Consider the following 27,407-nt stretch of genomic DNA (forward strand, 5'->3'; position numbering starts at 1 on the left):
GATGTTGGCACGCGGCCATGATCACCGTCGTCACATTTCATTTTTGGTAATAATAGTGTCCAGTGACAGTAAGGATTGTATCAATACTAGAGGCAACGGATATGCCTTCCTCCCGTATAGCTAGAGACTTGAAAATTCCATATCTGCAACGAGCTCTGCGTAGCCAGCTGGCCAGCTTGACCCCCCAATGCATACATACAGCACAAGCGACGTCTCCGGTGAAAAACAGCCTTTGGAATCTTTCCACTTGACCGGGCCCCCTCCGCCAGAGCGACTGTACGAGCAATCTCTATCCTACACAGTAACAGTCCGTTGTCCTCATTCCCTGCTACCGTCCCGGTTTATCCCGACACGTCTTCTTCCCGCAATTCCTGGGCTGTCTCTGTCTCTGCTCATGCCTTCATCCTCCCGTTTCCCTCCCTTTCCGAGCACCCGTGATGGGCCGCGCGGCTGACATTGCAATCCGTGTCCGTGTCGTGCGCACAGTGTTGTAGCCTTTTGCTTTTTGAACACGCGAGGGGACAGAAATCTCGAGAAGATTTTGCTCCTTCCTCTCAGCCCAGCCCCGCCAAGAAAGATAACGATCCAGCAGCGAAACGACAACGCACCCCGTCGGCACCGGACTTCCAGTAGAGGTTTCTCCGAGGGTGCGTGAGAAGCGCAAGCGGCATCAAGTCCGTCAAACAAAGGAAAGGCCGAAGTTTTTGGAAAAGAAGGAAAGAAAACACCAGCGCCAAAACGAGGTCCGCAGAGAAAGTGTGCTCCCTTACTCCCCTCCCCCCCACTCTTCAAGGATTCCCCTGCAGAGATAACGCTCCACCCGCCTGTGCGATCTTGAGTTGATACTCTCTCAGATCCGCCCAGTTTTTCAGCTCCGCCTCCTCGTCCTCGGGAGCATCCTGGTTCCTTGGATCCGTGGGCCTCACGCGGTCGAGCCTCACCAGGATCTCGAGGAAGTGGTGCAGGTACTGCTCCGCCTGCAGCGCCACGCTGCTCTTGCGGTCTTGCGGCTCGTTGAGCAGCGTCGATACAATCTGCCGAACCTTGTGTGTCTGTAAAGAAAACAGAAACCAAGTCTCAGTGTCAATTGCCAAACGGAGGGGTGCAATCGCTCCGGGCTCATCTTGCACACTTACAAAACTGTCCGCATTCGGCTCCATGTGGATTTGGCTGATGCTCTGCAGCACCCGCAGCAGGTCCTTGACGATCCTGTCCTTCTCCGTCGTCATGTCGTGATCGAGCGTGTCGTAGTTTGGACTGGGCTCCTGCTGCAGCATCGAGTCAAGCCCGGCGGCCCCAACAGCAGGCGAGCTTTGCTCCTGGTTCTGCGCCTTCGTGTGGTTGTTCATATCGCGCATGTTGAAGTATCTCTCCGTGATGTACGACCGCGTAGCCAGTTGGCTGAGGTAGATGTTCGCCTTCTGGATCTCATATTGCGTCTTTCGCTTCTCCTCAGAGTTCTGCTCCGAGCCGTTCAACGCCAAAAGCATGAGTGGCTCCCTGCCCTGCATTTCTTGGCCTGGCGCAAACAGGTTTGGCACCTGGTTCTCGTGCGCTCCCTCCAGCCAGACTGACAGCTCCGGCGGCAGTTCGTCAAGGACACGCTTGGAACTCCGCAGACTTTGATCAAGAACCTTGCTTTGCCTCTCCCAGTCAAAGACCTCGTTGATGCCGTAGGTGAGCTCTGTTGTGGCGAGCGTGGTGTACGACTGGTACACCTTCACGTTGGCATTGAAGCCAACGAGCTCTGGCACGACGCCCGAGGGCTGAGCCTCGATGTGGTTGGGGTAGATGTAAAGGTCATCGACCTCCAAGGGCAGCGGTGGGTAGGGCTTCCCAGGAGTTTCCGGGAGAATCACAAGTTCGTCGTGGATGGAGCCGGATTGCGCCATCGAACTTGAACTGGGTCAATCAAAATATCTTCTTTGTACGCACATGGATCGACCACTTACCGCCAGCTTACGAATGTAGTCCAAAAGATCCTCCTTCCCATCTCGAGCGTGATATAGTCTGGCCCAAGCGGCGGCATGCCATCCCGGGATGCGTCACCGTTTGCACTATTTTGCGGCCTGTAGAACTCAGACTTCGCATCATGCAGGCCCAGTGCTCTTATGATAGACAGCGCCTCGGCAAAATAGAGGCGTGCCGGCCTCCAACGGAAGATGTAGGCGTGCGAAAGGCCGACAAGGTAGCTGGTTGCCGCATCATACACAGTCAGATCATCCCGCTCAAGCAGAGCAGGTCCTCTCGCCGCAGCACATACTTGCTGACACCGGTTAATGAGGCTCATGTGATTTGGGAAAAGACCCTGTCGGCCCTGCGCCTTCAGGACTAGGCGAGGTTTCCGGGGGAAAGACGAAACGAGCGCTGCTATCATCGATGCCAACAACGCCAGGAAGGGGCGGTTGTTGTAGTCTTCCCTTCTCCTGAAAGATTCGCGGAAGCTTGGTTCGTGAGGAAAGGGGCAAAGCGGATGGATGTAGGTGAAATAGTCATTGATGAAATGTTCAATGGTATCCAAAGGAGCAATAGACTCTGCAGATAGGGGCGGGTGAGTCGACAGGGCAGCCAGAGCATGCGCCGCATTGGTCGGGGACGACGGGGAGCCCGGAGACATGTTGTTCGGGGAGCCCTCAAGGCGGCGCTTCTTGATGGCCTCGGCATGGCGGTTCGGGGGACCTCGCCGGCGACTCGGACGGTCAAAGGTGCAGGGAATATCGAGCGCGGCGCAAGCGCGACACGGCGGACCAGACTCGTCACACTTGACCTTCCGTATGCTGCACGAGTCGCAGGCCTTCCGTAACCGATTCGCCTTTTGCGGCTGGCCATCCGGGCCAACGCTCGCTACGCCCTGGGGTGGGGGAGGCGGCGGCATGGACATGGGGTGATGCTGCTGGTCGACATGCACGCCGTTACCCGGGTACCCGCCATCGTGAGGAGGCCCCTGGTTTTGATTCGGGTCGGTGAAGCTCGGCTCGATCTTGGCGTACAGCGACTGACTTGTTGACGGGCTGAAGTTGAAGCCTTCGGTGGGCTGCGGCTGTCCTTGGGCGGCGGCCTCGATCAGCTGTGCGCTGGCGGCGGCGGGGTAGATGGGCGCATAATGCTGCTGATCGGCGGTGGGTGGCGGTGGATACTGCGACATGGCGACGGCGGGGCGGCAGGGCCAGGAGCGAAAGTTGGGGGGAGCGATCGAGGTAGAGCTGTGCTCTGCGGATGGATCGGGTGAGCTTGAGCGAGTCGCAGGCAGCACACGACGCTGCACGCGGGCGTCAATTGAGGCGACTGGGCCAGAGAAGAGACGGCCGGGAGCGTACCTTGTTGTACAATTGCTCGGACGCCTCGGCCGTGTGCTGTGGGGGCGCCGGTTCAGAAATTTAGCAGTCGAGCTGCGATGACCGAGCAGGTGGTGTTTTGCGGCGAAGGCGTCGGGGAGAGCGGCTGAGAAGGGGGGTCGAGCGCAAGGCGGGCGGGGGGCTACGGAAAGGACATGGCTAATTGCGCTCGCGACAGGTGATGTTGGTGGTGATCGGGGCAGAGCTATGCGGATGCGGATGGAGAGCGTCAGGTCTGCGTTGCTTAGGTAAGGCGCGGCTCGAGTCAGGCTGCGGTTTAGGCTCCTCACACTGCGTCACTGCCGCAGATCCTGGGCTCAGCGCGCCCACTCCACCATGGGCCGTGAAGCATCTCTAGCATTCCGTGTATCCTACGACTTCCATATCCGCCTTGCTCCAGAACTCCGGGTCCCGGTCCGCTTTCTGCCCGCCTCTCCGCCCGCGCTGCCCGCAGAACCCCCGCGCCTCGCCCAGCCGCACGCACAAGAGATAGCCGCCGTTTTCCCATCAGCCACATCCGCAAAGCCTCACAGGTACTTCTTCGGCGCACTGTCCCGCCGCCGCTTGTACACCAAATACCCGCCAAACATCAGCACTTGCGCGATGACAATCAAGAAAACAAATGTCCACATCTGGGGCGCGTGCCTCGTCACCACTGTGCCCAGAGTTAGCTGCCGTTTGATCGAGTCGCGCCGAATCCGGGAATGCTTACCATCAGAGAACGAGTCCTGCAATCCGGCGTGGGTGTCCCTCAACGTGCTCTGCAGCTTCGCGAGGTGGTCGCGGTAGTCCTTTCCTTCCAGATCCTTCTGCACGGCAATCAACATGCCCTCAATCTTGCCCACCTTGGACTCAACAGCCCCGACGTGGTCGTAGATAGGTCCACCCTTGTTGAACGCTAGCAGCTCGTTGTGAGTCTGCTCGTGCCTGGCCTTCAGTTCTTGGAGAAGGCTGTAAATTCCATCAACGCGCTTGTTGATCCCTTCTACACGGCTGTTGAGAGCATTAAACTGATCCTGTGAGATCGAGCCAGCAGCGGGCTGTTGCTGTTGTTGGATCGGCTGCTGCTGCTGTTGTTGTTGCTGTTGCTGTTGCTGTTGCTGCTGCTGCTGCTGTTGTTGTTGTTGCTGCTGCTGCTGTTCGGCCGGCGGCGGAGGCGGAGTAGCCCCATCCGCAGTGGAGACAGTGAACTTGAAGATCTCGAAGGAATCCGGGTTCTCCGCCGAAGCAGCGGAGATACCGAATTTGTAGCCTGCGGGGATGTTCACCTGCGGGATTGATTAGATATAACCACACTTCCTGGGTGGGCGTGACGTACCTTGTTGGTCGAGAAGCATGTTTTGTCATCCACCTCCACCGCAAAGTTGTTGGCGGTCTGAGTGATTCTCAGGTGGGACGGGATGCCACGGTTGCGGAAGGGATACGGGCAGTGGCCGAATGCCAAAGAATCCACGTTGTGGTGGTCCTTGAAGGATTTCGTGCCGTCGTTCAGGAACCCTCGAATCTCGCCGCCATGTCCGCCGTACTGGTCGATGCTCAGCACCAACCCGTCAAAGGGACTTGCTGTGTAGATGCTGCTGATGCCTCCCGCCGGTGTTCCGCCGTTGGTCAGCCAGATCTGTAGGTTTCCGTTGCCTCTGTCCTGGCCCGAGGCTCTGAACTCGACGTCCGCAACGAATTCGCTCTTGTCAACAGGGCTCTGAGCCCATATCTGACCGCGCTTGCTCCCTGGATATGGTGGCGTCAGGATGACACGGTCAGAGAGAATCTGCGGGTCATGGCCTTCGCCGGAAACGGTCCAGCCCGGGATGGAATTGCGGTCCTGCGAGATGACCTCTTTGTGGCCGAAACTGAGGTTGTCTATGATGGATATTGCCTGGGTGGAGGACACTGCCAGCGCGGCCCATGTCAGGGATTGGAATTGGCGTGAGATATGCATGGCGCAATGTATGTACAGAAGGCTGCGGCTGAGGTAGGTCGACTACCTGGCGAATGGGTCTGAGCGCAGAAGCTGGGTAGCGACTAGAATGACGTTAGCCGTGTCCTGGACATGCAGAGCTCGGATCGACGCACTGGGGTCTTAGGATGACGGGGAGCGACGCGCGGTGACGGACGAGACGATGCTGACGATGCTCCAGGCGACGACGGCTGAAATGACCACGTTGCGGAAGTCCTTAGCAATTGAGGCAACGGAAGGCGAAACGTCCAGGGTGTGTCGGATTACAAATTCGCCGGGGAAAGCATGCTTGACGGCGATGTCAGAGGTGAAGTCGCCCATTGGGATGGTGGTCTCCTGTGGCGCCAGCTGTCCTGGTCAGAAGGCTCGCTCCAGCGCGTATCGATAGCTCGCTCGCCCCGGGCCGTGCGCCGCTACCTACGCATGCGGGCAGCAATTGGAATCTCGCGGGTGACAACCTTCGGTCGTGCAAGAAGTCTCTCTGTGGGTCTCAATTGAGCGTCGCAGCCACCTAGGAAGGCACGACGACGCCTTTCGAACTCCTGTCGTCATGCATATTAGCCCCGAGCACGCTGCAATCCTTGCGTCCCGCCTCCACATCCATGGCTACGGGAGCCACCCCGGTGATCTGCCGTTGCATGTGCCTCTTAAAGCAACCAGCCTCGAAACGGAAACTTTGTTCAACGCCCAGCTTTCACGACCAGAGCCAGCTACATGCAGAGCCCCACCCTCAACTGCTTGCTTTCTACGGTGCCCAGCAACGTATTTTACACCCCGTCATTCCCTTTGACAGTGTTGATACAAAGAGGACAAGGAAATCAATCAAAGAAATCATTTTGAATTTGCAGTAATCTTGCGTGGGGTATTAGGAGTACCACTCAAACCTGCTCTACCACCACCAACCTGTTGTTGTCCGTCGAGCCTTTGTAAATAGAAGGGAATGACTCCTCAACAAACGGAGGAACAACGGCTCAGCTGGCCGAGTGCTTGTGACTCGTTCCGATATATGATGGCTCGGAAATAAACGAGGGGAAAAAATAAAGAAAGAGAGATAAAGAGCAAGAATAAACGTACGAGTTGCCGTCAGAACAGCACGCAAAGGTCGAGAAAATGCGCAGAAGACCCCCGAGCAAGACCGTAACTCCACCCCCAGTGACCTACAAAACGCCAGTGATTTCACCGATTTTCCATTTCGCCGCCGATTTTCTGCGCCAGCTGGCGAAGAATCATCTTGAATCGAAGAGGCAGGCAGCTTACCTCATTCTAATCCCCAAAACCCATGTTTTCCACCCCTTTCATACTCGGACTGTGGGGTTTCCGACTCTCCAGCTCATGTTGCCATGATCCCCTCACCTAAATTTTCACGCTCCTTCCTTCGACTTCCAGGTTACCTACTTCCCCTTCTCCTCAAGCCCCTCTCCTCGCCCATGATCTCTCGTATAAGCCGCATGCTGGCCTCATCCTCCCCTGGCAATACGCTCATCGCTCTTTGTTCAGGTGCATCCACGTCCTCGCTCTTGATACTCCTCTTCCCATTATTTGCCGCAGCACTCATATCGACGCTCGCGTTCGACGCTCGTCGCTGCTGGGTCGGTGTTGCTACCGAGTTCTGCTTGGCCCCTCTGGATGGATTCGGAGTGCGGCTCTTCGAGCGACCTTTGCTAGCTGAAGGCGGTTGTGACTGTCTGCCGCTGTTGCTGACCGTGGAATAGCGCTCGACTGGCCGGGAAGCGCGAGAAGAATGGCGACGCTCAGATGGTGATTCGGGGACAGGCTGGACTTCTTGATGTTGGCGAGTATGCTCCGGAGAAGTGGAATTGGCAAGGTCTGTGAGAGGAGATGAAGGTGCCACGCCATTTGCTTGCCCAGGACCAGGCGGAGGCGGTGATTGTTCGGCCACAGGGTGCTGACGATCCGTTGAGAGCACTTGTTCTGGAACGTTTTCCGTGCTAGGGAGGGCAATATCGCTCGTAAGCACGGGTTCAAGCGCGGCTTGTTGCGGTGAAGGCTCAACATGGTCGATGCCATTCGTCATAACTTCATCGACCACTTCCTCGGCCGTTGCAGAGTTTGTTGGATAGCTCTCGGGGACGATATCGATAGCATCGTTAACAGGTTGCACTGGGGGTGCGTCGGACATCTGAATATCGTCCGCGGCCTCCATCGATGCTTGCGCTTGCAGCTCTGTGTCCTGTTGATGTTGTCCATTCGGGATCATATCATGGTCGAACGGAGAAACGCCACTTGGCAAACTAAAGCTTGGTCGAGATTCTTTCTTAGGCTTCTTGATCGCGTCAGCCTCATCTCCGGCCCCGCTGACACGCCGCTTCTTGGCACTTTGAGTTCCTCGAGGGATGGGGGCTTCCTGTGCCTTTATCGGATCAATGTTTCCATGCTCATCATGGATGCAGCGACGCTGAATGCGAAGTTAGCTACAACATGCAAAGCGACGCTCAATGTCGGCTTACCTTGCTTTTACGACAGTCCAAGCAAGCCTTGCTCCGTCCACGTTTGCCGTCAGGAGTCTCTTGTTGATTTTGCCCATCGAAGGCGGTAGCAAGAACTGCCGTAAGCTGAGGGTCCACCCTCGGAGAGCCATTCAAAGGCATACCATTGGCGGAAGCGGGAATGACGACAGCGACCATCTGGGCACTCTGACGCCTCTCCCCAGGCTTGCTGGGAGTGTTGAGATTTGGAGCCGAGACCTCATCCTTGTGCTTACATCTGATCCTGCGCTTCCGGCACGCATCACAAGCTATACGCTTAGGCCCAAGAACAGAAGTCTTGGGGGTGCTCGTATGCTTGACAAGTTGACCGGAAGGACTCTCAGAAGTGCTCTCAGCTTCGGCATCCTGCGCTTTCTTTTGCTGTCTCGCAGAGACTCGTTCTGGAAGCCGGAAGGCATCGACAAAAGCCCTGCGCTCCAGCCTTTTCAATGCGGCTGCGCTCAGCTTCTTGTCACCGCCCGATTCCCCGACCTCCGGAAGTACTGCATCGGGATGGGCCCAATGAGGGATATCCTCGTTTCCACACTTCCAGGCCACCCACATAGCAAAAGTCTTGATGATTTCGAGTGGATCTCCGGCACCTTTGGGGATGGATTTGGTGACCGCATTCCGCACCTCAGCAGTAATGCCTTCCACGCGACCTTGAGAAATCATGACTGTTCGGAAGATGTAGCTTACAAGGTCAGGCAGACCTTCGAGTTCGCTGCGTGAGTAGTATCGAGCATTGTAGTTCTCCGGACCCAAGTCCGAGTTGTGTCCAAACTTATTGGGCTCCATCCAGATGGGAATTTCGCGAGAGAACTGTTTGCCCTCATAAAAGAGCTGCATGACGGATGGTGGCAGAGGGTCATGGTGAAGATACTGAAGGACTGTGTACCAGTGCACTTTCTGGAAATGCGGGTAACGGAACTTTCTGGCCACCTTGGTGTTCTTCTCGATCTCGGCGACACGAATTTGCATGCCATAGTTGAGCCGCGTAAGGAAGTTGCCGCCAATAACAAGGCTGTTCTCTGGAGTCCATACAGCGTGGATCCAGCCAGACGGGATGAGCATTGTGTCGCCCTCGGATAGATCCACTCGGTAGCACTCCTTTGTCTCGTCTGCAAGGAAAGTCCAATTCTGCGCCTGAGACAAACACCAGTCCTCGTACTTTTTCAGGTGTTGCTTCTTGGGCGGGATGAAGAAGAAAGTTTTCTTGCCTTTGATGATGTGATAGTACACCGAAGACCCTCCAAAGTCGATATGGAAGTCCGTGTAGCAATCAGCGACAGACATAAGGCAGTAGAACTGCACCTTCGGGAATATACCTCGAGCTGTTTCCTCCTCTGGCCATACCGCATCTTGGAGATCGAGTTCACGAACAATCTTCGGTCGCCGGATGAGGCGTCCCAGCTTGCTGTGTGATATTTCGAGGCTGATCACATTGCGGACAGGCTTGTCGCCTTCTTCCTCGTAATAGTCCGCCCACTTGTTCATGTTCCATCTCCTATCTTCGCCCTCTTGGGATTTGACGTCAATAACTTCGACTTTCTCCTCGGGACCGTAAAGCTCGGCAACTCTACGGACGGTCAACCCTTGAGGAATGACCATGTCAAGGGAGTCTTGGCCCTCGTCAGCGACAGTTTCATACTCAACATCCTCATGGAAGTTCTCAGAGGACTCTGTCTGTCCTTGGGGATCGGTCGAAGGGGTGGCCGTTGTTGTTGGAGCTCCAGGAAATGACGGGCGAGGGTTCCAACATGCGGGAATGACGATGGGCTCCTTGAAACCGCCACCTTTCTCGAAATTCTCGGCGGTAACAAGCTCCGGCCGCATCCGTGGGAAAGTCTCCGGCTGGAAATTGAATGCGCCATCCTTGATCAACTGGATGTAGTGATGTTCGTGTTCATCCTCGGACGTGCGGAAAACGCCTTCGTTGAGTCCAGCGTAGTCTACACGAACTCCACCTTGCGCGCGTTTCGACTTGCGAACAAATGTCGTCGGACCAAACTTTGGTCTACAAGTACGACAGAAATACTTGTCCACACTGCTCACCTCCTTAGCATTCTTGAACCCTGCACAAGCGAAATGATACCAGTTCTGGCATCCATTGCAACCAATCCACTGATCCTTCTGCCCGGTAGACGGTCCCCGAGAAAAGTTGCACCCAGCACATATCGTAGCTTCTTCCTCGCCAGGACCCGGCGGCAGTTGACTGGGATTCAATATCGGTCTGATTTCCATAGACGTCTCTGCTGGTACAGAAGATGCTCTTCCGGGGTCGGCTTTGTTCTCCTCCACGTTTGGCGGGTCATACATCCCAAATGAGCTGCGTCGCTTGGCCTGTTGGGCGTCTGACCGTGCCCGCGAGATATCATATGTAGCGTTGCGCGGAGGAGCAGCTATCGGGTGGTTTTCCGGGGCGGAAGGCTCTACAGGTTCACCGGCTAGGCTCTGGGGTGATTGCAGCTGATCTGGGCCACCCTCCCGGAGAGGGAGCAGCATGCCGTCATTGGCGCTGGCAGCGGCCTTGCCTTTCTTGCCATTCGTAGTTTTGCTTCGAGGGCCTCTTGGCTTTCCTTTCGGCCAACCTTGGTGCCCCTTCCCTTTCTTGTGTTCGACAGGGTCGGCGCGGATAGCGTGAGCGGTGGATTGGTCGTACGTTTCATCAGGCGGCGTATGCGTCTGCACTGCGGACGATCCAGACGGGCCAAATTTAGCCTCACTCACCTCTGATCCATTGAGCAGCGGTTCAGGTTTCGGCGCCGAAAACGAGTTTGCATAAGGGCGGGTCCGGTACTGGCTTTCGGCGAACCCATTGTATTGTGTCTCCCCCGGTCGATGGCCTTGTGTGGGCATCTCGTACCATGTGGACAAGCCGGTCTGGCTCAAATGAGCCTGTGGAGCCGCTATAGACCTTCGTGCGCCGCGGGAGCTGTCTACACTGCCATGTCTCAGATCCAAGAGGACTTGCGCGATGTCTATTTCATCGTTGTTCGTCGGGAACGAAGGATAAGAAACTCGGTCCGGGAATGCCGAATGCCCGTTTCTAGCAGGGTGGTCGATGTTTTGAGGCGGCTCAACGGCAGGAGCTTGAGTGTGACTCGTAACCGGCCTGGCTGTAGCTTGGTGGTACTGCTCAGAAGGCGCGACCTCTGAACGCGCGCGTTTAGAGGGGCGCTCATCGCATCCATAACCATTGTCATAACCATAGTTGTAACCTTGGCTGTAGCGGTAGCTGTGGCCATCTGAAGCAGCGTGCGAGTGCCGGGAACTCGAGCCGGTGGGGCGGGTAGACGTCCGTGGAGAGGGTTGGGAGTGAGGAAGGACGGCAGGAGAAGCAAAGAGCGGGCTCGGCGCCATAGACGAGGCAATGTCGGCCAGCGCATCTATGGGAGAGCCGTGTGAGGATGAGCGGCTGCCATGGCCGTTGGCCTGGCGCGACGACGGCGGCGCCCTTTCAGCTTTCACACTGACACTGGGCACTCGCTCGGTGCTTGCGCGCTTGCCAGCGTGGGAATTGCTGACCGACCAGCCATAGTTCTGGAGAGCCTCGACAAGGCCACCGGTACTGCTGTTCGGGAACAATGGGCCATCTTTGTATGCGGTGGGGCAGGTAGGCGTGAGAGGCTCGACGAAACGGATAATCGGAGAGGGTGTGCGCGGCGGTAGGGTGGCATCGGAGACAGGCTGCTTGAAGCTGGAGAGCTTCATTGTGGCGTGGAGAGCAGCGCGGAGGCGAGAGAGAGGGTGAGCGGGTGCGAAAGGACCTCGGAGGTCCGCAAAGAGAGAGACCGCCGGCTAGGGCGCGCCGAGGGCTGCAGTCGGTCGGTCGATGTGCTGGGAGGGCATTCCCGGAGTGCTGGGGGAAGCGGTGCGCCCGGCTTGCAGCGACGCGCGGGGGTCGGCGGTGGTGGAAAGTCGCTGGACGAGGGGAGGTCGGCGGAAGTGGTGGTGTAAGAGAGGCAGCGCGGCTTGCGGAGGATTGATGGCACCGCACCGCAGGACCAGCAGAGGCGCATCAACAAGCGCACCACCAACCCACGCTCTGCGCCCACCCGCGCCGCCTGATCGCAGCGCCGGCAGCGGTTCAAGACTTCTCGAGTCACGTCACACACGTACATCACGGGGGTCTGCAGGTCTATGTCCTGTCTCCTGCTCGCATCGTTGCTGGGGGCGCCGCGCAGCAGCACCGCCGCGGGCGCCGTCGCAGACGGCTGCGACATTACTTCTGCTGGCAGAACAGCTTCTATCTACACGCCAACGCTCCAAGCTCCAATTTGGCAGCGATGCTCAGCATCAGCACCCATTGTCCACTCGTTCCAGCCAGAACCGCCGCCGCCGTGCCTCCGTTGTTGCGCCTCCCGTTTCAAGCCGTGCCAACTGCGAGCGATGTCCTAAGAGCGCAGCGCGGGGCGCGGCTGGCGGGTGGCGGGGCTGCTGTCGTCCTGGAACTCCTGCGGTACTTGGAGACGAGTATGGGCGCGCACACAGTGTACCGATGGCGGAGCGACTTGAGTGATTGCAGCGCTCGCGCGAACCTCGAGAGTGAGGCGGCCAAGGGCGCGCGTGCCCTGCTCTATTCGTGAAGCTCTTAACACCCCCGGCGCGTATCGCGGGTTTAATTAATTGAATACGCCCCCTTATGCTCCCCGATCCGCACCGCGCTCAACAATCAAGATCCACAATCAAGTTTTGGCAGCGGTAGATGCACGCTTCTGTGAAACTTGGGGCTCATAGGTACCGTAAGTGCTGTCTTTTCGGGCAATTGCGAATATAGGATCGGTGAAGTCATCACCTATGTTGACCACATGCAAGGCCGCGCGGGGCGAGGGGTTGTTACTACCGCAACGGATGAAAATTAGGTAATCGCTTGGCTGCGCTTGGCGTTCGCCGGGCATCGACATGCGCCAACGCCTCCCCGCCAGAGCCTCCTCCATACACCACCTTACTCTTCGGAGTCCCACAATCTCCCGCCCATATCCCGGAACTTAATCGACACCTGCTAGCCAAGCTATGAGTCGGCCTGGAAAGCTTGCCCCAGAAGTCAACCGGTGAGCCACCTCACCGCTCGACGTGACGCATTTGGCGCGCCACGAAGCTGTACATGGCATGCATGCTGACGCGATATCTACCCAGAGCTCTCTTCGTAAAGAACCTGAGGTATGTCTGGCCTCGTCGCCATACCCGCCCGACCCCATCGCCGTGCTGATTGCCCTCCCAGCTACAACGTATCCCCGGAAGAGCTCTTCGACCTGTTCGGCAAGTTCGGTCCTGTTCGGTATGTCGCAGTCTCAATCCCGACCGACGTGACGAGTCGCACGCCCCAGCAACCCTCGCTCGCTGACATGTACATCATAGCCAAATCCGACAGGGCATTGCGAACAACACCAAGGGCACTGCATTCGTCGTCTATGAAGACGTGATGGACGCCAAGCAAGCCTGCGACAAGCTCAACGGCTTCAACTTCCAGAACCGCTACCTCGTCGGTATGTGCTCCACTATGTTTCGTCTATACCATCCCCTTGCAAGCGCCATCTGACCTCCCGTGCCAGTACTATACCACCAGCCCGAGAAGATGGCGAGGTCGAAAGATGACAGCAGCCGCCGCTCGTCCGACTTAGAAACCGGCAAGACCAGTAATGGCGTTGAATAGCATGAGGCGAGATCTGCGGGAGACAACTCCAGTGAAAGCCAGGCACCCCAGGCACTGGCTGTCCCGGAGCCCGTGGGTCTCAAGACGACAACGAGGAAATCCAGGACGACGACTGTACGTTTCAGCATGGATACCAAGCCGGCGGCGTCGACTGCCAGCAGCTTCAATTCTTCTTCATCTTCAACTTCTTCCGCTTCTACCAACAAGCGGGATTCTGGGGATTCAACTTCAGGCCGTAACATGCAGCAGCAGCGGCCGAAACTTTCTATGCGGGGTTCAGGTTGGGATTCTGCTCATAAGCTTATTACACGATTCACTTGGCCGGCGTTGAAGGGTTCTCAGGCTCAGGCGGTTCGCGGATGAACGAGCTCAGCCAGCAGCTTTGATCCGGGCATTTCCGAACTTGCTTAATTGGGTATTCCCCAATTCTTTGCAAATTAAGAGAGCTGCTTAATTTATGCAGCTCTTCGCAAGCAGATTGAGTAGGGCAGACAAATCAAGGCTCGCCCAATGGTGCCATTGCAAAGTTAAAAGATTCTTATACATCTCGTACACAAGTGAGCACATGCACGACCTAATATTTACAAGATGCAGCATCGCAGTTTCACGACAGTGCAGTACGAGGTCTGCGCATCTGGGGCGGGAATGTCTGTAAAGGTTGCTGTCCTATCACTTGAGACATGTTTACCCAAATAGGCATTTCGACTACACATCACCTGGCTCGCGTGAGAGCTTGCTTTGGGCGATCCTTTTCCGCAAGACTCATGCACATTCGATGTGCAACATTCAGTCAAACACAGCCATCAACATCTTATCAAATTTAAAACCAAAAGCGACATCTTGTAGGTACGCCAATTATCAACTGTCACCCGAGGATCATCCCGCAACCAACTACACGGATCAGCCAGCACAATACTCACATCTCTGGACGAGATCAACTCCCGTAGCCAACGTAGAAGCCTCATAAGAAACACGCCGCTGGCCTTCGATGATAGATGAAGGGTGGGGACGGAGGGTATACCGCCGTCGAAACACTAACGGGCACGTCGTGCGTCAATCTTCGAGCTAAAAGTAATAGGCCTAAATATCGGGCTCCGGTCGGAGCTTCAGAAGCTGTGGTAAGCGTAGTAGGTAATTATATAGATGGCGTACTGGCAGCAAGAAGTGATGATTTAGCGCGTAGTCATCAAAGATATTAATTTCGCCGGCACGTAGAACATAGTCAAGAGTATTTAATAGCACATTCCTTCTCGAAGCTACGTACTCTAGAGAAGTATCACTTTAGCTAACTAGATCGGAAGTTCCTAATAGTGTTTATATTAGGTGTTGTCAGGTATAAGGCTGGCTAAGGGTCTTATCTCTAATAGGTGTGAACTTGCTAAATACAGTTAGTTTCATATGTCACACCTTATTGATATATTTACCCCTAATCATGTTAAGTCAGCCTCGTCTAGCCTATAATAATATTCGTCGTTATTAGTTTGCCTTTTCCTTCCTATTTATCGAGGCGCCGGTGTATACTCTTCTGCTTGCTGAGACACGACTCGAAATAGTCCGGTAGATGTCGAGGTACTGCTTTAGCTAATAGCGCTACTGGACGATGTCCGTGAGGCAGGATTAAATTAAAATTCCTCGCGTTTACACCGTAAACTCGATATCTAGGTCTCTGTGGACGATCTTAGAGCTGACTCACTAATTGTGCTTCGCAATCCGTTTATGCTCGGTCATTGTTATCAACCGCCAAGCGCCTCTGGGTTAAGCCAACCGTTGAAAACAGGTCTGTTACATGGAGATGATAGAGCTGATACACGCGCATTAAAGGTCGGGGACTTCCACATAAAGCTCTTTGACATGCTTCTAGGCCGACACTAGATCGGAGAACGCAAGCATGAAGATATCGAGGTTGCGGGTCTCGGTAATAGCGGAGACCATACTAAGCATTCCACACTTGCCAATCTTACTCTACTGGACAGGCACTGTCTGGACGTCTCATGTCTACGACGGGATACTTAGTTGAACTACCCCCTCTGTCGGAGCTCGTACCGGTTTCGTACGGAAATAAGCAGCGCGACCATAAGCTGACCCTTTGCAACCCGTTCTGGAAAATATTTCTCATTCGACTTATACCCACTGTTGAAATGGGGACTGAATTTGCTCATTTCGATGACGCGGGCGAACTGTTTGGCAACCTGCGTGTACTTTGGAGCAAATGTATTTGACGAGAACCACGAACGAGAGTAGGTTGGAATATTCTAGTACTGATCGTCGGGGTCGCCAGTTGTGAAGAGCACTGAGCTCTTTGCCGCAGCTGAGTTATCATTACGGTATCCAGATGATCAACAGAGGGGCTCTTCAAAATCCACTCGGATGAATATATTCAACCTGTTTGAACAATGCCATGGCTCAGCTGCCCACCACCTTCCAAGAAAGCGTCACTACTCCAATGTGCTCCAACGCCATTTTCCACCACATGAATTTCCTAAGCTCGTTCAGGAACAACTCCTTTAGTAAGGGATATGAAATACGCCATGAATGAACAAATCTATCATCATCATCACCTTTACACCCATTCTCCATAAAACCAACTCGGACCAAGCACAATCCTTCCCATAACCACCACCATGTGTATCGCCAGCCCTCCGCCCAAAAATAAGGCCGTTGTGAAGGGCTCCCCGCCTAAAGACCAGGCCAGCATCAAGTGCTGCAACTGCGGTGCCGACAACTCCTCCGACACGTACTACAGCTGCAGAAACTGCAGCCACAGCAACAGCAGTTGCTGCACTTGGATCGGTTAATTGATTGACTGGCAAAGGGTGAAAAGCAAACTTCGAGTGAAAGTTCAAAAGTTCAAAACATCAACAGACAGACGTGTATGCTGGGGTATTGTGAGACCACACAGCAGAAAGTATTAGCGGAACCGGCCTCTGGTAGAGACTATAACTTAACATTTTTTTCTTCGCCTGCATGATGTATACATCCCGGCCCCTTCCCATCATCCCTTAAACAAAACCGAACATGTTCCTGAACTTAATAATATTTATACAATATATTCATGCGTGCAAAACAACCCCCAAACCCCACCCAACGCCTTCTTTCACAGCCGGATCTTCCCTCCCTGATCCCCTCCCTTCATCCTCCTCCTCCTCCCCCTCCTCCTCCCTTAATCCCTCACGGAACCCCAGCATGCCCACCCCTCCTCCACCTAAACGGATGCGCCTTCGTATTGAACACCCACTCATCCAAACTCAGCACCCCCGGCTCCTCAAACATCAGATAAAAATACTTCAGCGTCTCGGCCAACCAAAAACTCTCCATCCGATCCGCCTGCCTGGTGCGGCCCTCGACGACGCAGTCCTCCAACCCCGCATGGCCGTACCGCGTCTTCGTGTTGCGCACAATCTTCTCGAAGATGCGCCACGCGCGCTCGGGCAGGCGCGCGTCGCCCGTGACGCGATACAGCACGAAGACGCTCTCGACGGCCTCGGGCCGCAGCGCGTAGCGGGGGTCGGCGACGCGAGCGACGCCCTTGCGCAGGTGGTGGCGCTGGATGAGCTCCTCGGGCGGCTGCGCGACGACGACGCCGTCGTCGTCCGTGTTGGCGCCGTCCATCGAGTGCGCGGCCTCGACGGCGCCGAACCACGCGTCCTCCTGCCACTCGCAGCCGTCGCCGGAAAAGGGCCCGCTCAGCGGGCACGGCAGCGTGAACATGGTCTCGGGCATGATGCCGTGCGGGCCGCCCGCCTCGTAGCCCCACAGGCAGCCGTCGGCGAGGCGGCGGCCGACGTCGATGTCGTCGGGGACGCCGAAGACGCGGCCGGCGAGGGCGAAGGCGCCGCCGGCGAAGCAGGAGAGGTGCTGGTTCTTGGGCTCGAGGAGGAGGGATTTGGGGGCGAAGGCCGGGGGGTCGCCGCCCGAGACGTGGGCGTCGCCGACGAGGAGGACGTCCTTGTTGCCGGGCGTCATGGGGCGGTAGAGGAGGTGGTTCTTGATGGGGGCGGCGGCGCGCAGCCAGAGGCGGCGGTACTGGGTGCGGTCGGCGCCGTGGAGCAGCAGGTGCTGCTTGGGGAGGTACTCGTACAGCGAGTCGGCCATGCCGCCGATGGTGAAGGGCATGAGGCGGTCCGGGTCGGCGTCGCTCTCCCAGAAGTTCTGCACGCGCGCGTTGATGACGGTCGGGAACAGGCCCGGCAGCTTGGTGTACATCTGCTGGGCCTCGAAGACGGCCATGATGCGCTGCACCGCGTCGAACCAGCGCGGGTCGCCCGTGAGCTGCGAGAGGCGGGTGAACTCCATGGTCAGCGAGCCCAGCTCGACCACCAGCACGGCCATGTCGGCCTCCTGCGGGACGTCGTCCATGGCGGCGCGGAAGTTCCAGCGGGTGATGGGCATGTGGTTGGGCGTGTCGAACGCCTTGTACAGCATGTGGCCCAGCTCGGTGGCCTTGGTCAGCAGGGACGGATAGTCGCCGTCGGTCAGGTCGTAGGCCGAGAGCAGGCCGCCCAGGTAGCGGATGGTGGTTTCGAAGACGTTGATCTCGTCGAGAGAGCACGTGCTGAAGTCGATCCGGTTGACGGCGGCGACGGCCTCGTCGAACTCGGCCGTCAGGTTCATGATCCAGAGCGTGTCCAGCGAGTCTACAAGGGTGGCGGCCCAGCCGCCAAAGGGATCGCGTGCGCCGCCGGAGATGGGGAGAAGCTCGTCATGCAGCCAGGCATACTTCTTGTACCCGCGCCAGGCGTGGAGGAATTCCTGCTTGACCTTGGCCTGGCGTGTCAAACGCACTTTGCGGTCGTCGGGATCCTCGTCGCCAAACTGGTGCTGGATTGCGGGGAGGTGGGCTACCGAGGTCGGCAACGAGGCCATGTGCGGGACGGGGTAGCGATGAGAGACATTGGCCCAGTCAAAGACGGGGGCGGCTGGCCGTGAACCTTTTCCAGAAGATGCATAGGGCAGGCGGTAGGGCGAGGCGGAGCCGCGGAAGCAGTAGAACAGGAAAGCGAAGGCGGCGAAGACGAAGAGGGACTTGCGCCTAGTGATTAGTGACGGCATGGCGGCTCAGCGGCATAACGCTCCTCGAGCGCAACGGACACTTTGCTGGAATTTTGGCGACAGAGAAATCATGGCGCCGGCGGGTGGTGGTGGGCGAGCAGCAGCAGCGCCCCTGAGACGCGCAATGCTGAGGGTCTGGCGCGCAAAAAGCCACTGGGGGCCGGGCATGACGCGTATGCCTGGCAGCACCGCCGGCCCTCCCAGCACCAACCCCGCCGTGCAGCCCGCCGGCGGCTTCTACGTGAGACAGCAGAGCCGGGGCGAGGCGCATGGCTGCCGTTCAGCCACCGCAGCGCCCGCCGACAAGGGCTGGCGGCCGACAAGGGCTGCGGGCTTGCTGTCGAGACGGCGACGATCGGGCGGCTGGCTGCACGCCTTGCGCCTCTCCCGCCGCGCCCGCCATCCCTGTCCGCACCACGAATGCTCCGCATCACCATGGCCGAGTGCGTGTCTCGGGAGCACCGATGCCATCTGCGATCCGAGTCGGAAGCTTGATCAGTCTCCGGATCGGCCGGGCGGGAGCCCAGGCAATCCCGCCCCGCATTCCAGCCCGCCGGCAGCCAAGCTGAGACCCCCGCCTTTATTAGCCCACTCCGGCCTGACCTCAACCTCAAACACCGCAGCGTCACTTGGCCTTCACAGCCCTTGGCCTGTCCCCACATTGTCGCCATCTCGCGCCTCCCGGAGCCTGAGCAGCGTGCCATGGCGGCGGCGTCTGCCGTAGTGAGCCGTTGCTGACAAATGCACCGTGCAGAGCCTGATTGCTACTCCAGCAACCGAAGACAGTCGAATAGCAAAGCGCCTGAGGCGGACCAGCAGATTATCACGGTACGCCAAAAGCTTTCTGGGTCTGGTGGGGCCCGTCTGACGCTATGCCCCGCACAGGACTGCCGCTCCAAAAACCTTCCATGACACAGTAAATAGTAATACACGTTAAAGCAGCGAAAGTCTCAGTCTTGGCCTTAGAATATAAAGAGCCGGCGGCCCTTCAAAGCTAAAACTCCAACCACCATCACATCTCACATCCGCACTTCCTCCTCCAGTTAGCAGCCATGTCCTCCCTCAAGCCCATTGTCCTCTACAGCCACGCCACGGGCCCCAACCCGTGGAAGGTCGCCATCATCCTCGAGGAACTCCAGATTCCCTACGAGACCAAGTTCCTCGAGTTCCCAGAAATGAAGCAAGAACCCTACGAGTCCATCAACCCCAACGGCCGCGTGCCCGCCATCGAAGACCCCAACACCGGCATCAAGCTCTTCGAGGTTCGTCCATCTCCTTCCACAGTCCCACCCGTTGTGAAAAAGAAGAAAAAGAGGGGGGGAGAAAAAAAAAAGAGAGACACAGATAGAGAAAGAGCAACAAACAAACCCAACTAACTCCCCCTCCCCCCCACCACCCCCAGTCCGGCGCCATAATCCAATACCTCATCGACCAATACGACCCCACCAACCTCCTGCACTCCCCCACCGCCCCCGCCAAATACCTCGAACAATCCTGGCTGCACTTCCAAACCTCGGGCCAAGGCCCCTACTACGGCCAAAAAGCGTGGTTCACCTACTTCCACCCCGAACGCGACCTCGCCTCGGCCATCGACCGCTACGCCAACGAGATCCGCCGCGTCGTCGGCGTCATCGACCGGCACCTGCGCAAGCAAGGCACCGCCTACCTCGTCGGCGACGCCGCGCCGTCGTACGCCGACCTCGCGTTCGTGCCGTGGCACATGGCCCTCGGCTTCCTCGTGCCCGGGTGGGACTACGCCAAGGATTTTCCGGTCTTCGCGGCGTGGAATGCGCGGCTGATGGAGCGACCGGCGGTGAGGAAGGTGGCGGAGGATAAGGCGAGGGCGGCGGCGGCGGCGCAGGCGAAGCGTTGATTAAGTGGGTGGGAGGGGAAGATGAGAATGTGGTGGGTGGGGGGGAGGGGGAGTCTCATTTGAATGGCACTTTTGCGGAAGTGACGAGAGAGGCGAAGATTCATGTTAACCTCACCTTCACCAAAGGTTGATGATCAAGAGGGGGAAAGAACGGTGGCGTGGCAATTCATCGCACCGAGCTGAGACAGTCTGAAATGATCAACTGCTCAGGGATTCCAAGGCCAAGGGCAAGAGAAAGCACGGCATGGGACAGATGGGTTCAAAATCATTTCTCTTCAGTGAGCCTCCTCCATTAACAGTCTTGATATATACAAGAATTTATACGTCTCCTCCCCATGTCCTACATTCCTATCAACAGCAGTGATGATCCGTGGTATCAAACATCTCTAGGTAACAGTCGTGAAAACGAGCGTGACGAATGGCGTTAAGCGGTGTTGGCCCTCCAAACGGGACCAACGCAAAATATTAAACGGGCAAAAGAAAAAATTTCCTTTCCTCCCCACTTCCGAAGTGTCCGCCCCTCCCCTCCCATTTTCATGCAGACCAAACAAATAAAAAAAACAAAAGCGAGATAGCAACCAGCGGGGGTGTGCATAGGAAAAAAAAGGTAGGTATCGGTTCTTTTCTTTTTTGTTTCTTTCTTCTCTCCTCTTTCAGTGACCAAGTCCCAAGAAGAGAGCCTCGATGCACCGATCCCACACATCCATCCCGCTGCCTCCAGCTCCGCAGGCCGAAGTAGGTCCCTTTCCTCGTCCGGTTGGGGTAGGCGCAGGTGTTGACGCGGTGGTTGCGGCGACAGGCGGTGTCGGGATAGTCAGGAATGTTGAGTGAAGCTCATCACCTGTTCAAGAAAGACGCAGAGAAAAACGAATCAACAACCTGACCACCCCGTAGCAGCAGCGAAGAGTTGGACGAAGACAAGCAGAACGAACAAGCCAAAGAAGGAATCTGATCTCGTCCCGGCAGCGGCCGCGACTGCAGCGCTCTTTTTGCCACTGCTGCCGTCGCCACCGCCGCCGGGACCGTTGCGATCTAGTAGGCGTTGCGATGTTCGTCGTCCATGGATTTAGGCCTGGAAGGGCGTACCGGTGCCGAAAGACCGCTTGACGAAGCCGGTCGGGCTGGCCTCTCGCTTGATGATGCCAGTGGGAGCCGCGACGCCCTCGACGACGGGGAGCTCGCGCTTGTCGAAGATTCCCTCGGTGGTGTTCTTGTCGAGGGCCAGGCGGGGGAAGACGGTGCTGTTCCAGTTGCGAGGAAGGATGGGCTTGCCGGTGAAGTTGAGGCTGCGGGGGACAACGGCCTCGGTGATGTTGGTCAGGGAGCCGCGGGTCTCGAGGTGGGCGGCGGTGCTGTTGACGGCGGCGACGCCGACGTGGTGCGGGGGCAGGGCCGCGGCGCTGGAGGCCAGCAGGAGGGTGGTGATTGCCGAGGTGAAGAGCATTTTTTCGGTGTTTGTGGGTGCTGTCAGACGATAAAGACCGGTTTCTCTGTAAGTGACGACGGAAGCCTTGTCCAAGGAGTTTAGATCACGAGTTGGCAGGAAAGTAGTGAGTATATTCCAGTCCCCGGACACAGGCGAGAAAAAGATTGACGGTAACGGTAACACAAACCAAGCCAGGCACCGCAGGACGTCTCCTTTATAAGAGGTAGAGCAGCATCTGGCCCTCCGGGCGCGGAGGGCGGTCGCGGCAGGCTGGGGGGCGGGCTGGGGCTAGCCCACCACACCACTGACTGGCTATCTCTTCCCTGCACAGTACCTAGCGCGGCGCCATGGGTGACGGGGACATGGCATCCGCGCATGGGGCAGTGACACCAAGACGGCGCGCCCGGTAGTGCGGGTGCCAGGCCGATGACAGCATGCTGGCGCGATAGACACCCAAGCGGAGCCTCTTAGGATATGCGGTATGGGCCATGCAGGGTGGGCGAGCGGCCTGACAAAGAAAGATCGACAAGAAAGAATTCGCTCATAGGGTGGGTTCGGTGGGCTTGAGCGGGCGGAAGAGCCAAGAGAACGTGCGCTGAGATAGCGACTGGGGCTGTCCATGCCCGTTTGGGACGGGTGGTGAATGGTGTGCAGCTCTGTCGTGCTTGCCGCTCTGCACGCTCTCTATCTGCGTCGCCCAGAGCCAGATTCATGCGCGCCGCCGGGCCGCTGAGAGGAAGCCGCTGTATCTCTGGCTCCGGGCAGCCAGTGCTGGGATAGGCAGGCTGCCCTGCCGATCTCGCTTTCTGCCTGCCTTGTCGCGCCCGTGTTGTTTTAAGACTTAGCCACAGCCGGCAGTTGCAGTAGCAGGATCCCTGCAGGCCACGGATGAGGATGTTCAGTGGTCGAGGTCCCTGGGTGGGCGTGAGGCTGTTCGGATAAGCTTATTGGACTGTCTCGGGGACTGGGCTGCTTTCGGCGGCGGTCGCGCTGAGGTGCAAGAAAAAAGAGAACCCACTCCGAGCGCTGGCGTCAATGGGCAGGGGCCCAGGTGAGGCCTGGCGCTAGCAAGATTCCTGCGCTTGTTGGGGAAATACATGGCGGTGATCGTCCCAGGGTGGGTGCTGGAGGCTTGTTTAGAGTCGTTCTTCGGCTCCGGCGCCCCCTTCAGCTAGAGCCGCACCAACGGTGCCAACACTGCTCGTCGGTGAGCGATGCACGGTTCTTTGGACCACAACGCATCCTGCGTGGCTGCCGGGGCGATTCAGGCGCGGCGGCGCGGCGGGCGTGCGGCATGGCGGCCCTCTGCAGCGTGACGGGCGGTGCAGCGGTGCAGCGGATAATACGAAGCGCATCGCCTTCAGGCTCAGGCAGGCAGGCAGGCAGGTAGGCAGGCAGGAGCAGCCGCGGCGGCAATGCTGTCACTCTTGCCAAGGACAGCGTGTAAGCCCTGCCGGCGCCCCACCCGACGCAGGTACCAGCTGTGGCTCTTCCGTCCCAACGATGGCGGCCATGAGCGGCGCGTCGGCGGTTTGGCAGAAAATGAAAGAGTCGGTGATGGTCCTGAGTCAACAGGCCCATCGCCGATGTGCTCCGTGCCACTGCCGAGCCGCCCATGGATGTCTTCTGCGCCAGCCTTATCGCCGCCCTTTCCGTGCCTCCCTGCTGCAGGTGTGCGCTGCGTGTTGCGGCTGCCTCTTTGGCTCGGCCAACTGCCCTCGCGCCGGTTGCGGGGGCGCGGCTTCCCCAGGCCTTTCGTTCTTTTGCTCCGCCCGCGCCAAAAACAATCCACCACTGTCTTTTCATAACCTTAAATTGACCCTCCCGAACGTCGCGTGTCGGGCTGAGTGCTTCGGTCCGGATGGCTTCGCTAGCCCCTTGGTGTGCTTGGGGCAGATGAGATCGTCAACGCCTCACGGATGGCTGACGCCCGCTGGCAGGCCTTACCTGGCTCCCGCGCACCGTTTTGCCTCCTGAACCTCACTGACGCCTCCTTATTCTCCATGACACAAGCAACTCCCAAGGGCGCACCTTCTCAAATTTCAACACCCAAATTGCTCCGTCGTCTTCCTACAGGTTCGCACGCGACGATCGGCTCGCGAATGACGGGCTGTTACGAGGAATGATGGGCTGTTACGAGCCCGTCGCCAGTCGCCAGTCGCCAGCCGCGCGATCTGCGGTTCAGCACGCACAAACCGGCATGCTCGGATGGAGAGCGAGAGCGAAGCGGCCGATCTGGAAGCAGTTGTGCAAGAGTGGATGTGACTTGAGCAATCGCAGACCCGAATCATCCATGCGTCATGGCAGGTCCCCGGAACGAGAGTGGACACCCATCTACTCGTGCTTTTGCCATAATGGGCAGGCGGCGGCGATTCGAGAGGCGCAGCGCAAGGCTGGAAGATCGACGAGACTCCAGAACCGCGAGGCACACCATCGCGGCAAGGCGCCTGCATAGTCTGAGACGAATGTCGCACCAGCGACGGCATATCGCCATGTTGCCGCCCATCTGCCCTCCACCATGGCGAATCACGTCGATGCCGTGCCTGCTGGTGTTTACACATCCTGGACGAACACGGGAACAATTGATAGCCTTCCTTGTCGTCGCGTTCAGGACAAAGGCTGATTGGTGAGGACCCGAGCTTCCGTTGTAGGAAATGATTGCTGGTTGAGCTTTTGATAAGTTCAAGCCCGCCGGGTTATCTGTTCCGCGACGGAAGTGGAACCACACCATTGGCCTTGGGTGTTTGAAATAACGACACCGTGGAGTTTTGCGGACCGCGGCCCCGGGCGCGGCGAAGCGCCCGCGGAGGTGTGCGGCGTCCTACTCGGTCATGCCCGTCGACCAGAGGGAACAAAGGTAGTAGACGCTCGGCAATAGCCGCGGACACGATGTGATGAATCTCACAACGACAGCTTGCCTGAAGGCGCCGGATGGAGACAGTCCGAAACAACTTGTTTGATGAGTGAGTGGTACAATGATAGGTCAGGCCTGCTGCACGTGTCTCATGTCCACTGCTCTTTCGAAGATCAGATTTTTCGCGGATTGCCGTCCAAGACACTAAGAGGCGTTGAGACGAGCCAAGAAACAACAAGTCAGTCAAGTATTTGGACGCCTTTATTCTGTCATTGACTGAGTCGTGCGGATGTTTCGATGTCATTGAAACGGAGAGATCCATGAGATACTGGCATCTCTATCAATAGGTATGAGATGCGGAGAACTCCCTGGGGCTGACGGCGATGTGGCAGACTGGCTTAATTCAGAAGGGCTGAATCGTGTCTCGAAAGCGGTCGAGTAATGATGGGGCGGCCTCAATACCTAATCCCGAGAAGTCGATTTTTAATGTGGTCGTAGCGAAACGAGGGCTCGCATCGAGCGAATACAGTTCGGTCCGAGCGCGTTGCGTCTGAGGGCGAGTGGGTGCGCGCGGGGAGGATGGTGGAGGCGGGGATGAGGAAAACACGGGGCAGGGGCGTTCGTGCCTCGACGCGTCCGCGTCGCGTAGGTCACGGGATCAGGTCTGGAAAGGGGATGAAACGGATCGGACGGAGCATCACCAGCTTCCGACGCGCTCGTGCGGAGCTTCCGTTCGTGCCACCCGTCAACTTTCCTCCACTTTGTCGACGCCAACGTCCAATCGCCTCCTTTACCACCTATCCCCGCTCATCCTTCGGCCATAGTAACATGTGAGCCATCGTCTGTGGGATTGCGCGTCTGCGCCACATTCATCTCAACACCAACATTGCTAGCGCATGTGATTCGTCGGAGAGCACCATGTTTCTGCAGCTGGTCGTTCGATGACAACGGCTTGGGCGTCTGGACCCGAATCTCCTCCTGGATCTAGCAGGCCACAGGAAGGATGCATGCACTCTCAGGCAGGAGCGTGCATGCCGCCTGTGCAGCTTCTCTTTTAAAACTGGACATACAACTGTGATCCCCTTGAGTTTTGTGCCTCGTACCTACAAACCACGGTCTTTGGTGGCTCGCGTTTGGAGCTAGCGAGATTGCCGAAAGGATTCAGACCTTGATTACCTCCATCCCACATCCATCTTACAGCTTACTCCATCCCACGCCCATCTTACATCCTGCTCCATCCCAAACCCATTCTCGACTCACTCCAAAATGGCCGATAACAACGAACAACAGCCGCAAGTGGCCGCCAACATCGCCTCCAGCAAAGCCTCTCCGTGGTATTTCAATGATATTGACACCCTGACCCCGCAGTCAAGGGACCTCTTGGAGACGTACAGCGGCATTCCACCGGAGGAGGTTGAGGCTCATGTGAAGGAAGTGGTCAGTCCAAGAACTCGACAGCCATTCTCACCACATTCTGGCTGACTTCATCATAGAGAGACAAAGCCTGGGAGATCGTATGACAGCCTCAATCCTACTATTCGAGAAACAGCTCAGTAACCTCAGCCTTGGCAGTTTCCTTACCCATGCATTGGAACGTTCCGCTTCCTCGATCTCGCCATGTACAAAGAGCCCTACTACCCGGAGGTCCTCTCGCGCGTCAAGAACGGCGAAAAGTTGCTCGACCTAGGTTGCTGCTTCGGGCAAGAACTCCGCAAACTCGTAAGCCCGCCCCTTCCCATCCTCAGCCTCATCATAATCATCATCATCTCACGCCTCCCCACCCACAGATCCACGACGGCGCCCCGCCCACCTCCCTCTACGGCAGCGACCTCCGCCCGGAATTCCTCTCCCTCGGCCACGCCCTCTTCCTCGACTCCTCCTCGCTCCCCACCTCCCCGCACTTCATCGCCGCCGACATCTTCGCCGACCCCGACCCTTCCACCTCGCCGCTCCACCAGCAGCTCGCGGGGACCCTCTCCATCATCCACGCCTCGGCCTTCTTCCACCTCTTCTCGCGCGCCGACCAGCTGCGCGCCGCCGAACGCGCCGTCGCGCTCCTCAAGCCCGAGCCCGGCGTCGTCGTCGTCGGCGCGCAGATCGGCTCGCCGACGCCGGGCGTGGCGAGGAGCTGGGTGAGGAGAGGGGGGGATGAAGGGAAGCGGACGGAGAGGTTCGAGCACGATGCGAGGAGTTGGGGGGAGTTGTGGGAGGAGGTGGGGGCGAGGACGGGGACGAGGTGGGAGGTGGTGGAGGCGAGGCTGACGAAGGTGGAGGAGAGGAATGTTAGTCCGGAGCTGTTGAAGATGGTGGGGGAGAAGGGCCTGCATTGGCTTAGCTTCTGGGTTAAGAGGGTTGAGTGAGTGGGAGGGTGGGAGGGGGGTTTGGTTTGGTTTGGCTGATGGAGAACTTGTGTCGGTGGTGTTGATTGGGGGACTGGCTTGGGGTTGTTGGCCCGTGTTCCTAGTGGTAGTTTGTGGGGTTACTTCGATGTGTGGTTTCGGTTTCGTTTTATCATAGTGGTACCGGTATTATGATTCTCCTGGCCTTTTCATGAATAGAACGCTGATTTACCAGAACATGGAGTAAGCTTGTCTATTAGTTGCCGATGCTCTATATACCATCAGGCATTCATGTTCAGGTGCACTCAATACAGCGAGGTGAGAAATTCAGGTAAATGGGATACAACGGCTACTTCCCATAGAAGGGAAATCCCACTATTGTTTCGAACTTCCCTACTCAACTTCGACCGATTCTCCTGCTTTATAGTCATC

The 27,407-nt window shown here is 57.4% G+C and overlaps 8 protein-coding genes across 8 annotated transcripts; 3 read left to right on the plus strand and 5 right to left on the minus strand.

Moving 5' to 3' along the window:
- Positions 1-788: 788 nt before the first annotated feature.
- BKCO1_5900018 (zn 2cys6 transcription factor) lies at positions 789-3,145 on the minus strand (the record flags this gene model as incomplete). The annotated part of the gene is made up of 3 exons (XM_020277605.1): positions 789-1,052; positions 1,137-1,896; positions 1,953-3,145. The coding sequence occupies 3 exons, from the start codon at positions 3,143-3,145 to the stop codon at positions 789-791; spliced, it is 2,217 nt and encodes a 738-aa protein (XP_020126824.1).
- Positions 3,146-3,862: 717 nt separating this feature from the next.
- Positions 3,863-5,274, minus strand: BKCO1_5900019 (lectin family integral membrane protein; the record flags this gene model as incomplete). Its single annotated transcript, XM_020277606.1, has 3 exons — positions 3,863-3,990; positions 4,048-4,603; positions 4,654-5,274. 3 exons carry the CDS (start codon positions 5,272-5,274, stop codon positions 3,863-3,865), a joined length of 1,305 nt encoding a protein of 434 aa, XP_020126825.1.
- Positions 5,275-6,679: 1,405 nt separating this feature from the next.
- BKCO1_5900020 (phd finger and domain) lies at positions 6,680-11,492 on the minus strand (the record flags this gene model as incomplete). The annotated part of the gene is made up of 2 exons (XM_020277608.1): positions 6,680-7,708; positions 7,761-11,492. The coding sequence occupies 2 exons, from the start codon at positions 11,490-11,492 to the stop codon at positions 6,680-6,682; spliced, it is 4,761 nt and encodes a 1,586-aa protein (XP_020126787.1).
- Positions 11,493-12,794: 1,302 nt separating this feature from the next.
- BKCO1_5900021 (pre-mrna branch site protein p14) lies at positions 12,795-13,673 on the plus strand (the record flags this gene model as incomplete). Its single annotated transcript, XM_020277609.1, has 6 exons — positions 12,795-12,832; positions 12,918-12,941; positions 13,003-13,059; positions 13,140-13,267; positions 13,334-13,417; positions 13,477-13,673. The coding sequence occupies 6 exons, from the start codon at positions 12,795-12,797 to the stop codon at positions 13,671-13,673; spliced, it is 528 nt and encodes a 175-aa protein (XP_020126786.1).
- Positions 13,674-16,602: 2,929 nt separating this feature from the next.
- BKCO1_5900022 (class i alpha-mannosidase) lies at positions 16,603-18,483 on the minus strand (the record flags this gene model as incomplete). The annotated part of the gene is made up of 1 exon (XM_020277610.1): positions 16,603-18,483. The coding sequence occupies one exon, from the start codon at positions 18,481-18,483 to the stop codon at positions 16,603-16,605; it is 1,881 nt and encodes a 626-aa protein (XP_020126785.1).
- A 1,052-nt stretch (positions 18,484-19,535) lies between these two features.
- On the plus strand, positions 19,536-20,356 carry BKCO1_5900023 (glutathione s-transferase; the record flags this gene model as incomplete). The annotated part of the gene is made up of 2 exons (XM_020277611.1): positions 19,536-19,745; positions 19,886-20,356. 2 exons carry the CDS (start codon positions 19,536-19,538, stop codon positions 20,354-20,356), a joined length of 681 nt encoding a protein of 226 aa, XP_020126784.1.
- Positions 20,357-21,422: 1,066 nt separating this feature from the next.
- Positions 21,423-21,800, minus strand: BKCO1_5900024 (uncharacterized protein; the record flags this gene model as incomplete). Its single annotated transcript, XM_020277612.1, has 1 exon — positions 21,423-21,800. One exon carries the CDS (start codon positions 21,798-21,800, stop codon positions 21,423-21,425), a length of 378 nt encoding a protein of 125 aa, XP_020126783.1.
- A 4,102-nt stretch (positions 21,801-25,902) lies between these two features.
- Positions 25,903-26,996, plus strand: BKCO1_5900025 (methyltransferase domain-containing protein; the record flags this gene model as incomplete). The annotated part of the gene is made up of 3 exons (XM_020277613.1): positions 25,903-26,073; positions 26,209-26,355; positions 26,424-26,996. The coding sequence occupies 3 exons, from the start codon at positions 25,903-25,905 to the stop codon at positions 26,994-26,996; spliced, it is 891 nt and encodes a 296-aa protein (XP_020126782.1).
- Between the last annotated feature and the right edge of the window lie 411 nt (positions 26,997-27,407).

This window comes from Diplodia corticola, assembly GCF_001883845.1.
Source record: "Diplodia corticola strain CBS 112549 chromosome Unknown scaffold59, whole genome shotgun sequence".
NCBI lineage: Eukaryota > Fungi > Ascomycota > Dothideomycetes > Botryosphaeriales > Botryosphaeriaceae > Diplodia > Diplodia corticola.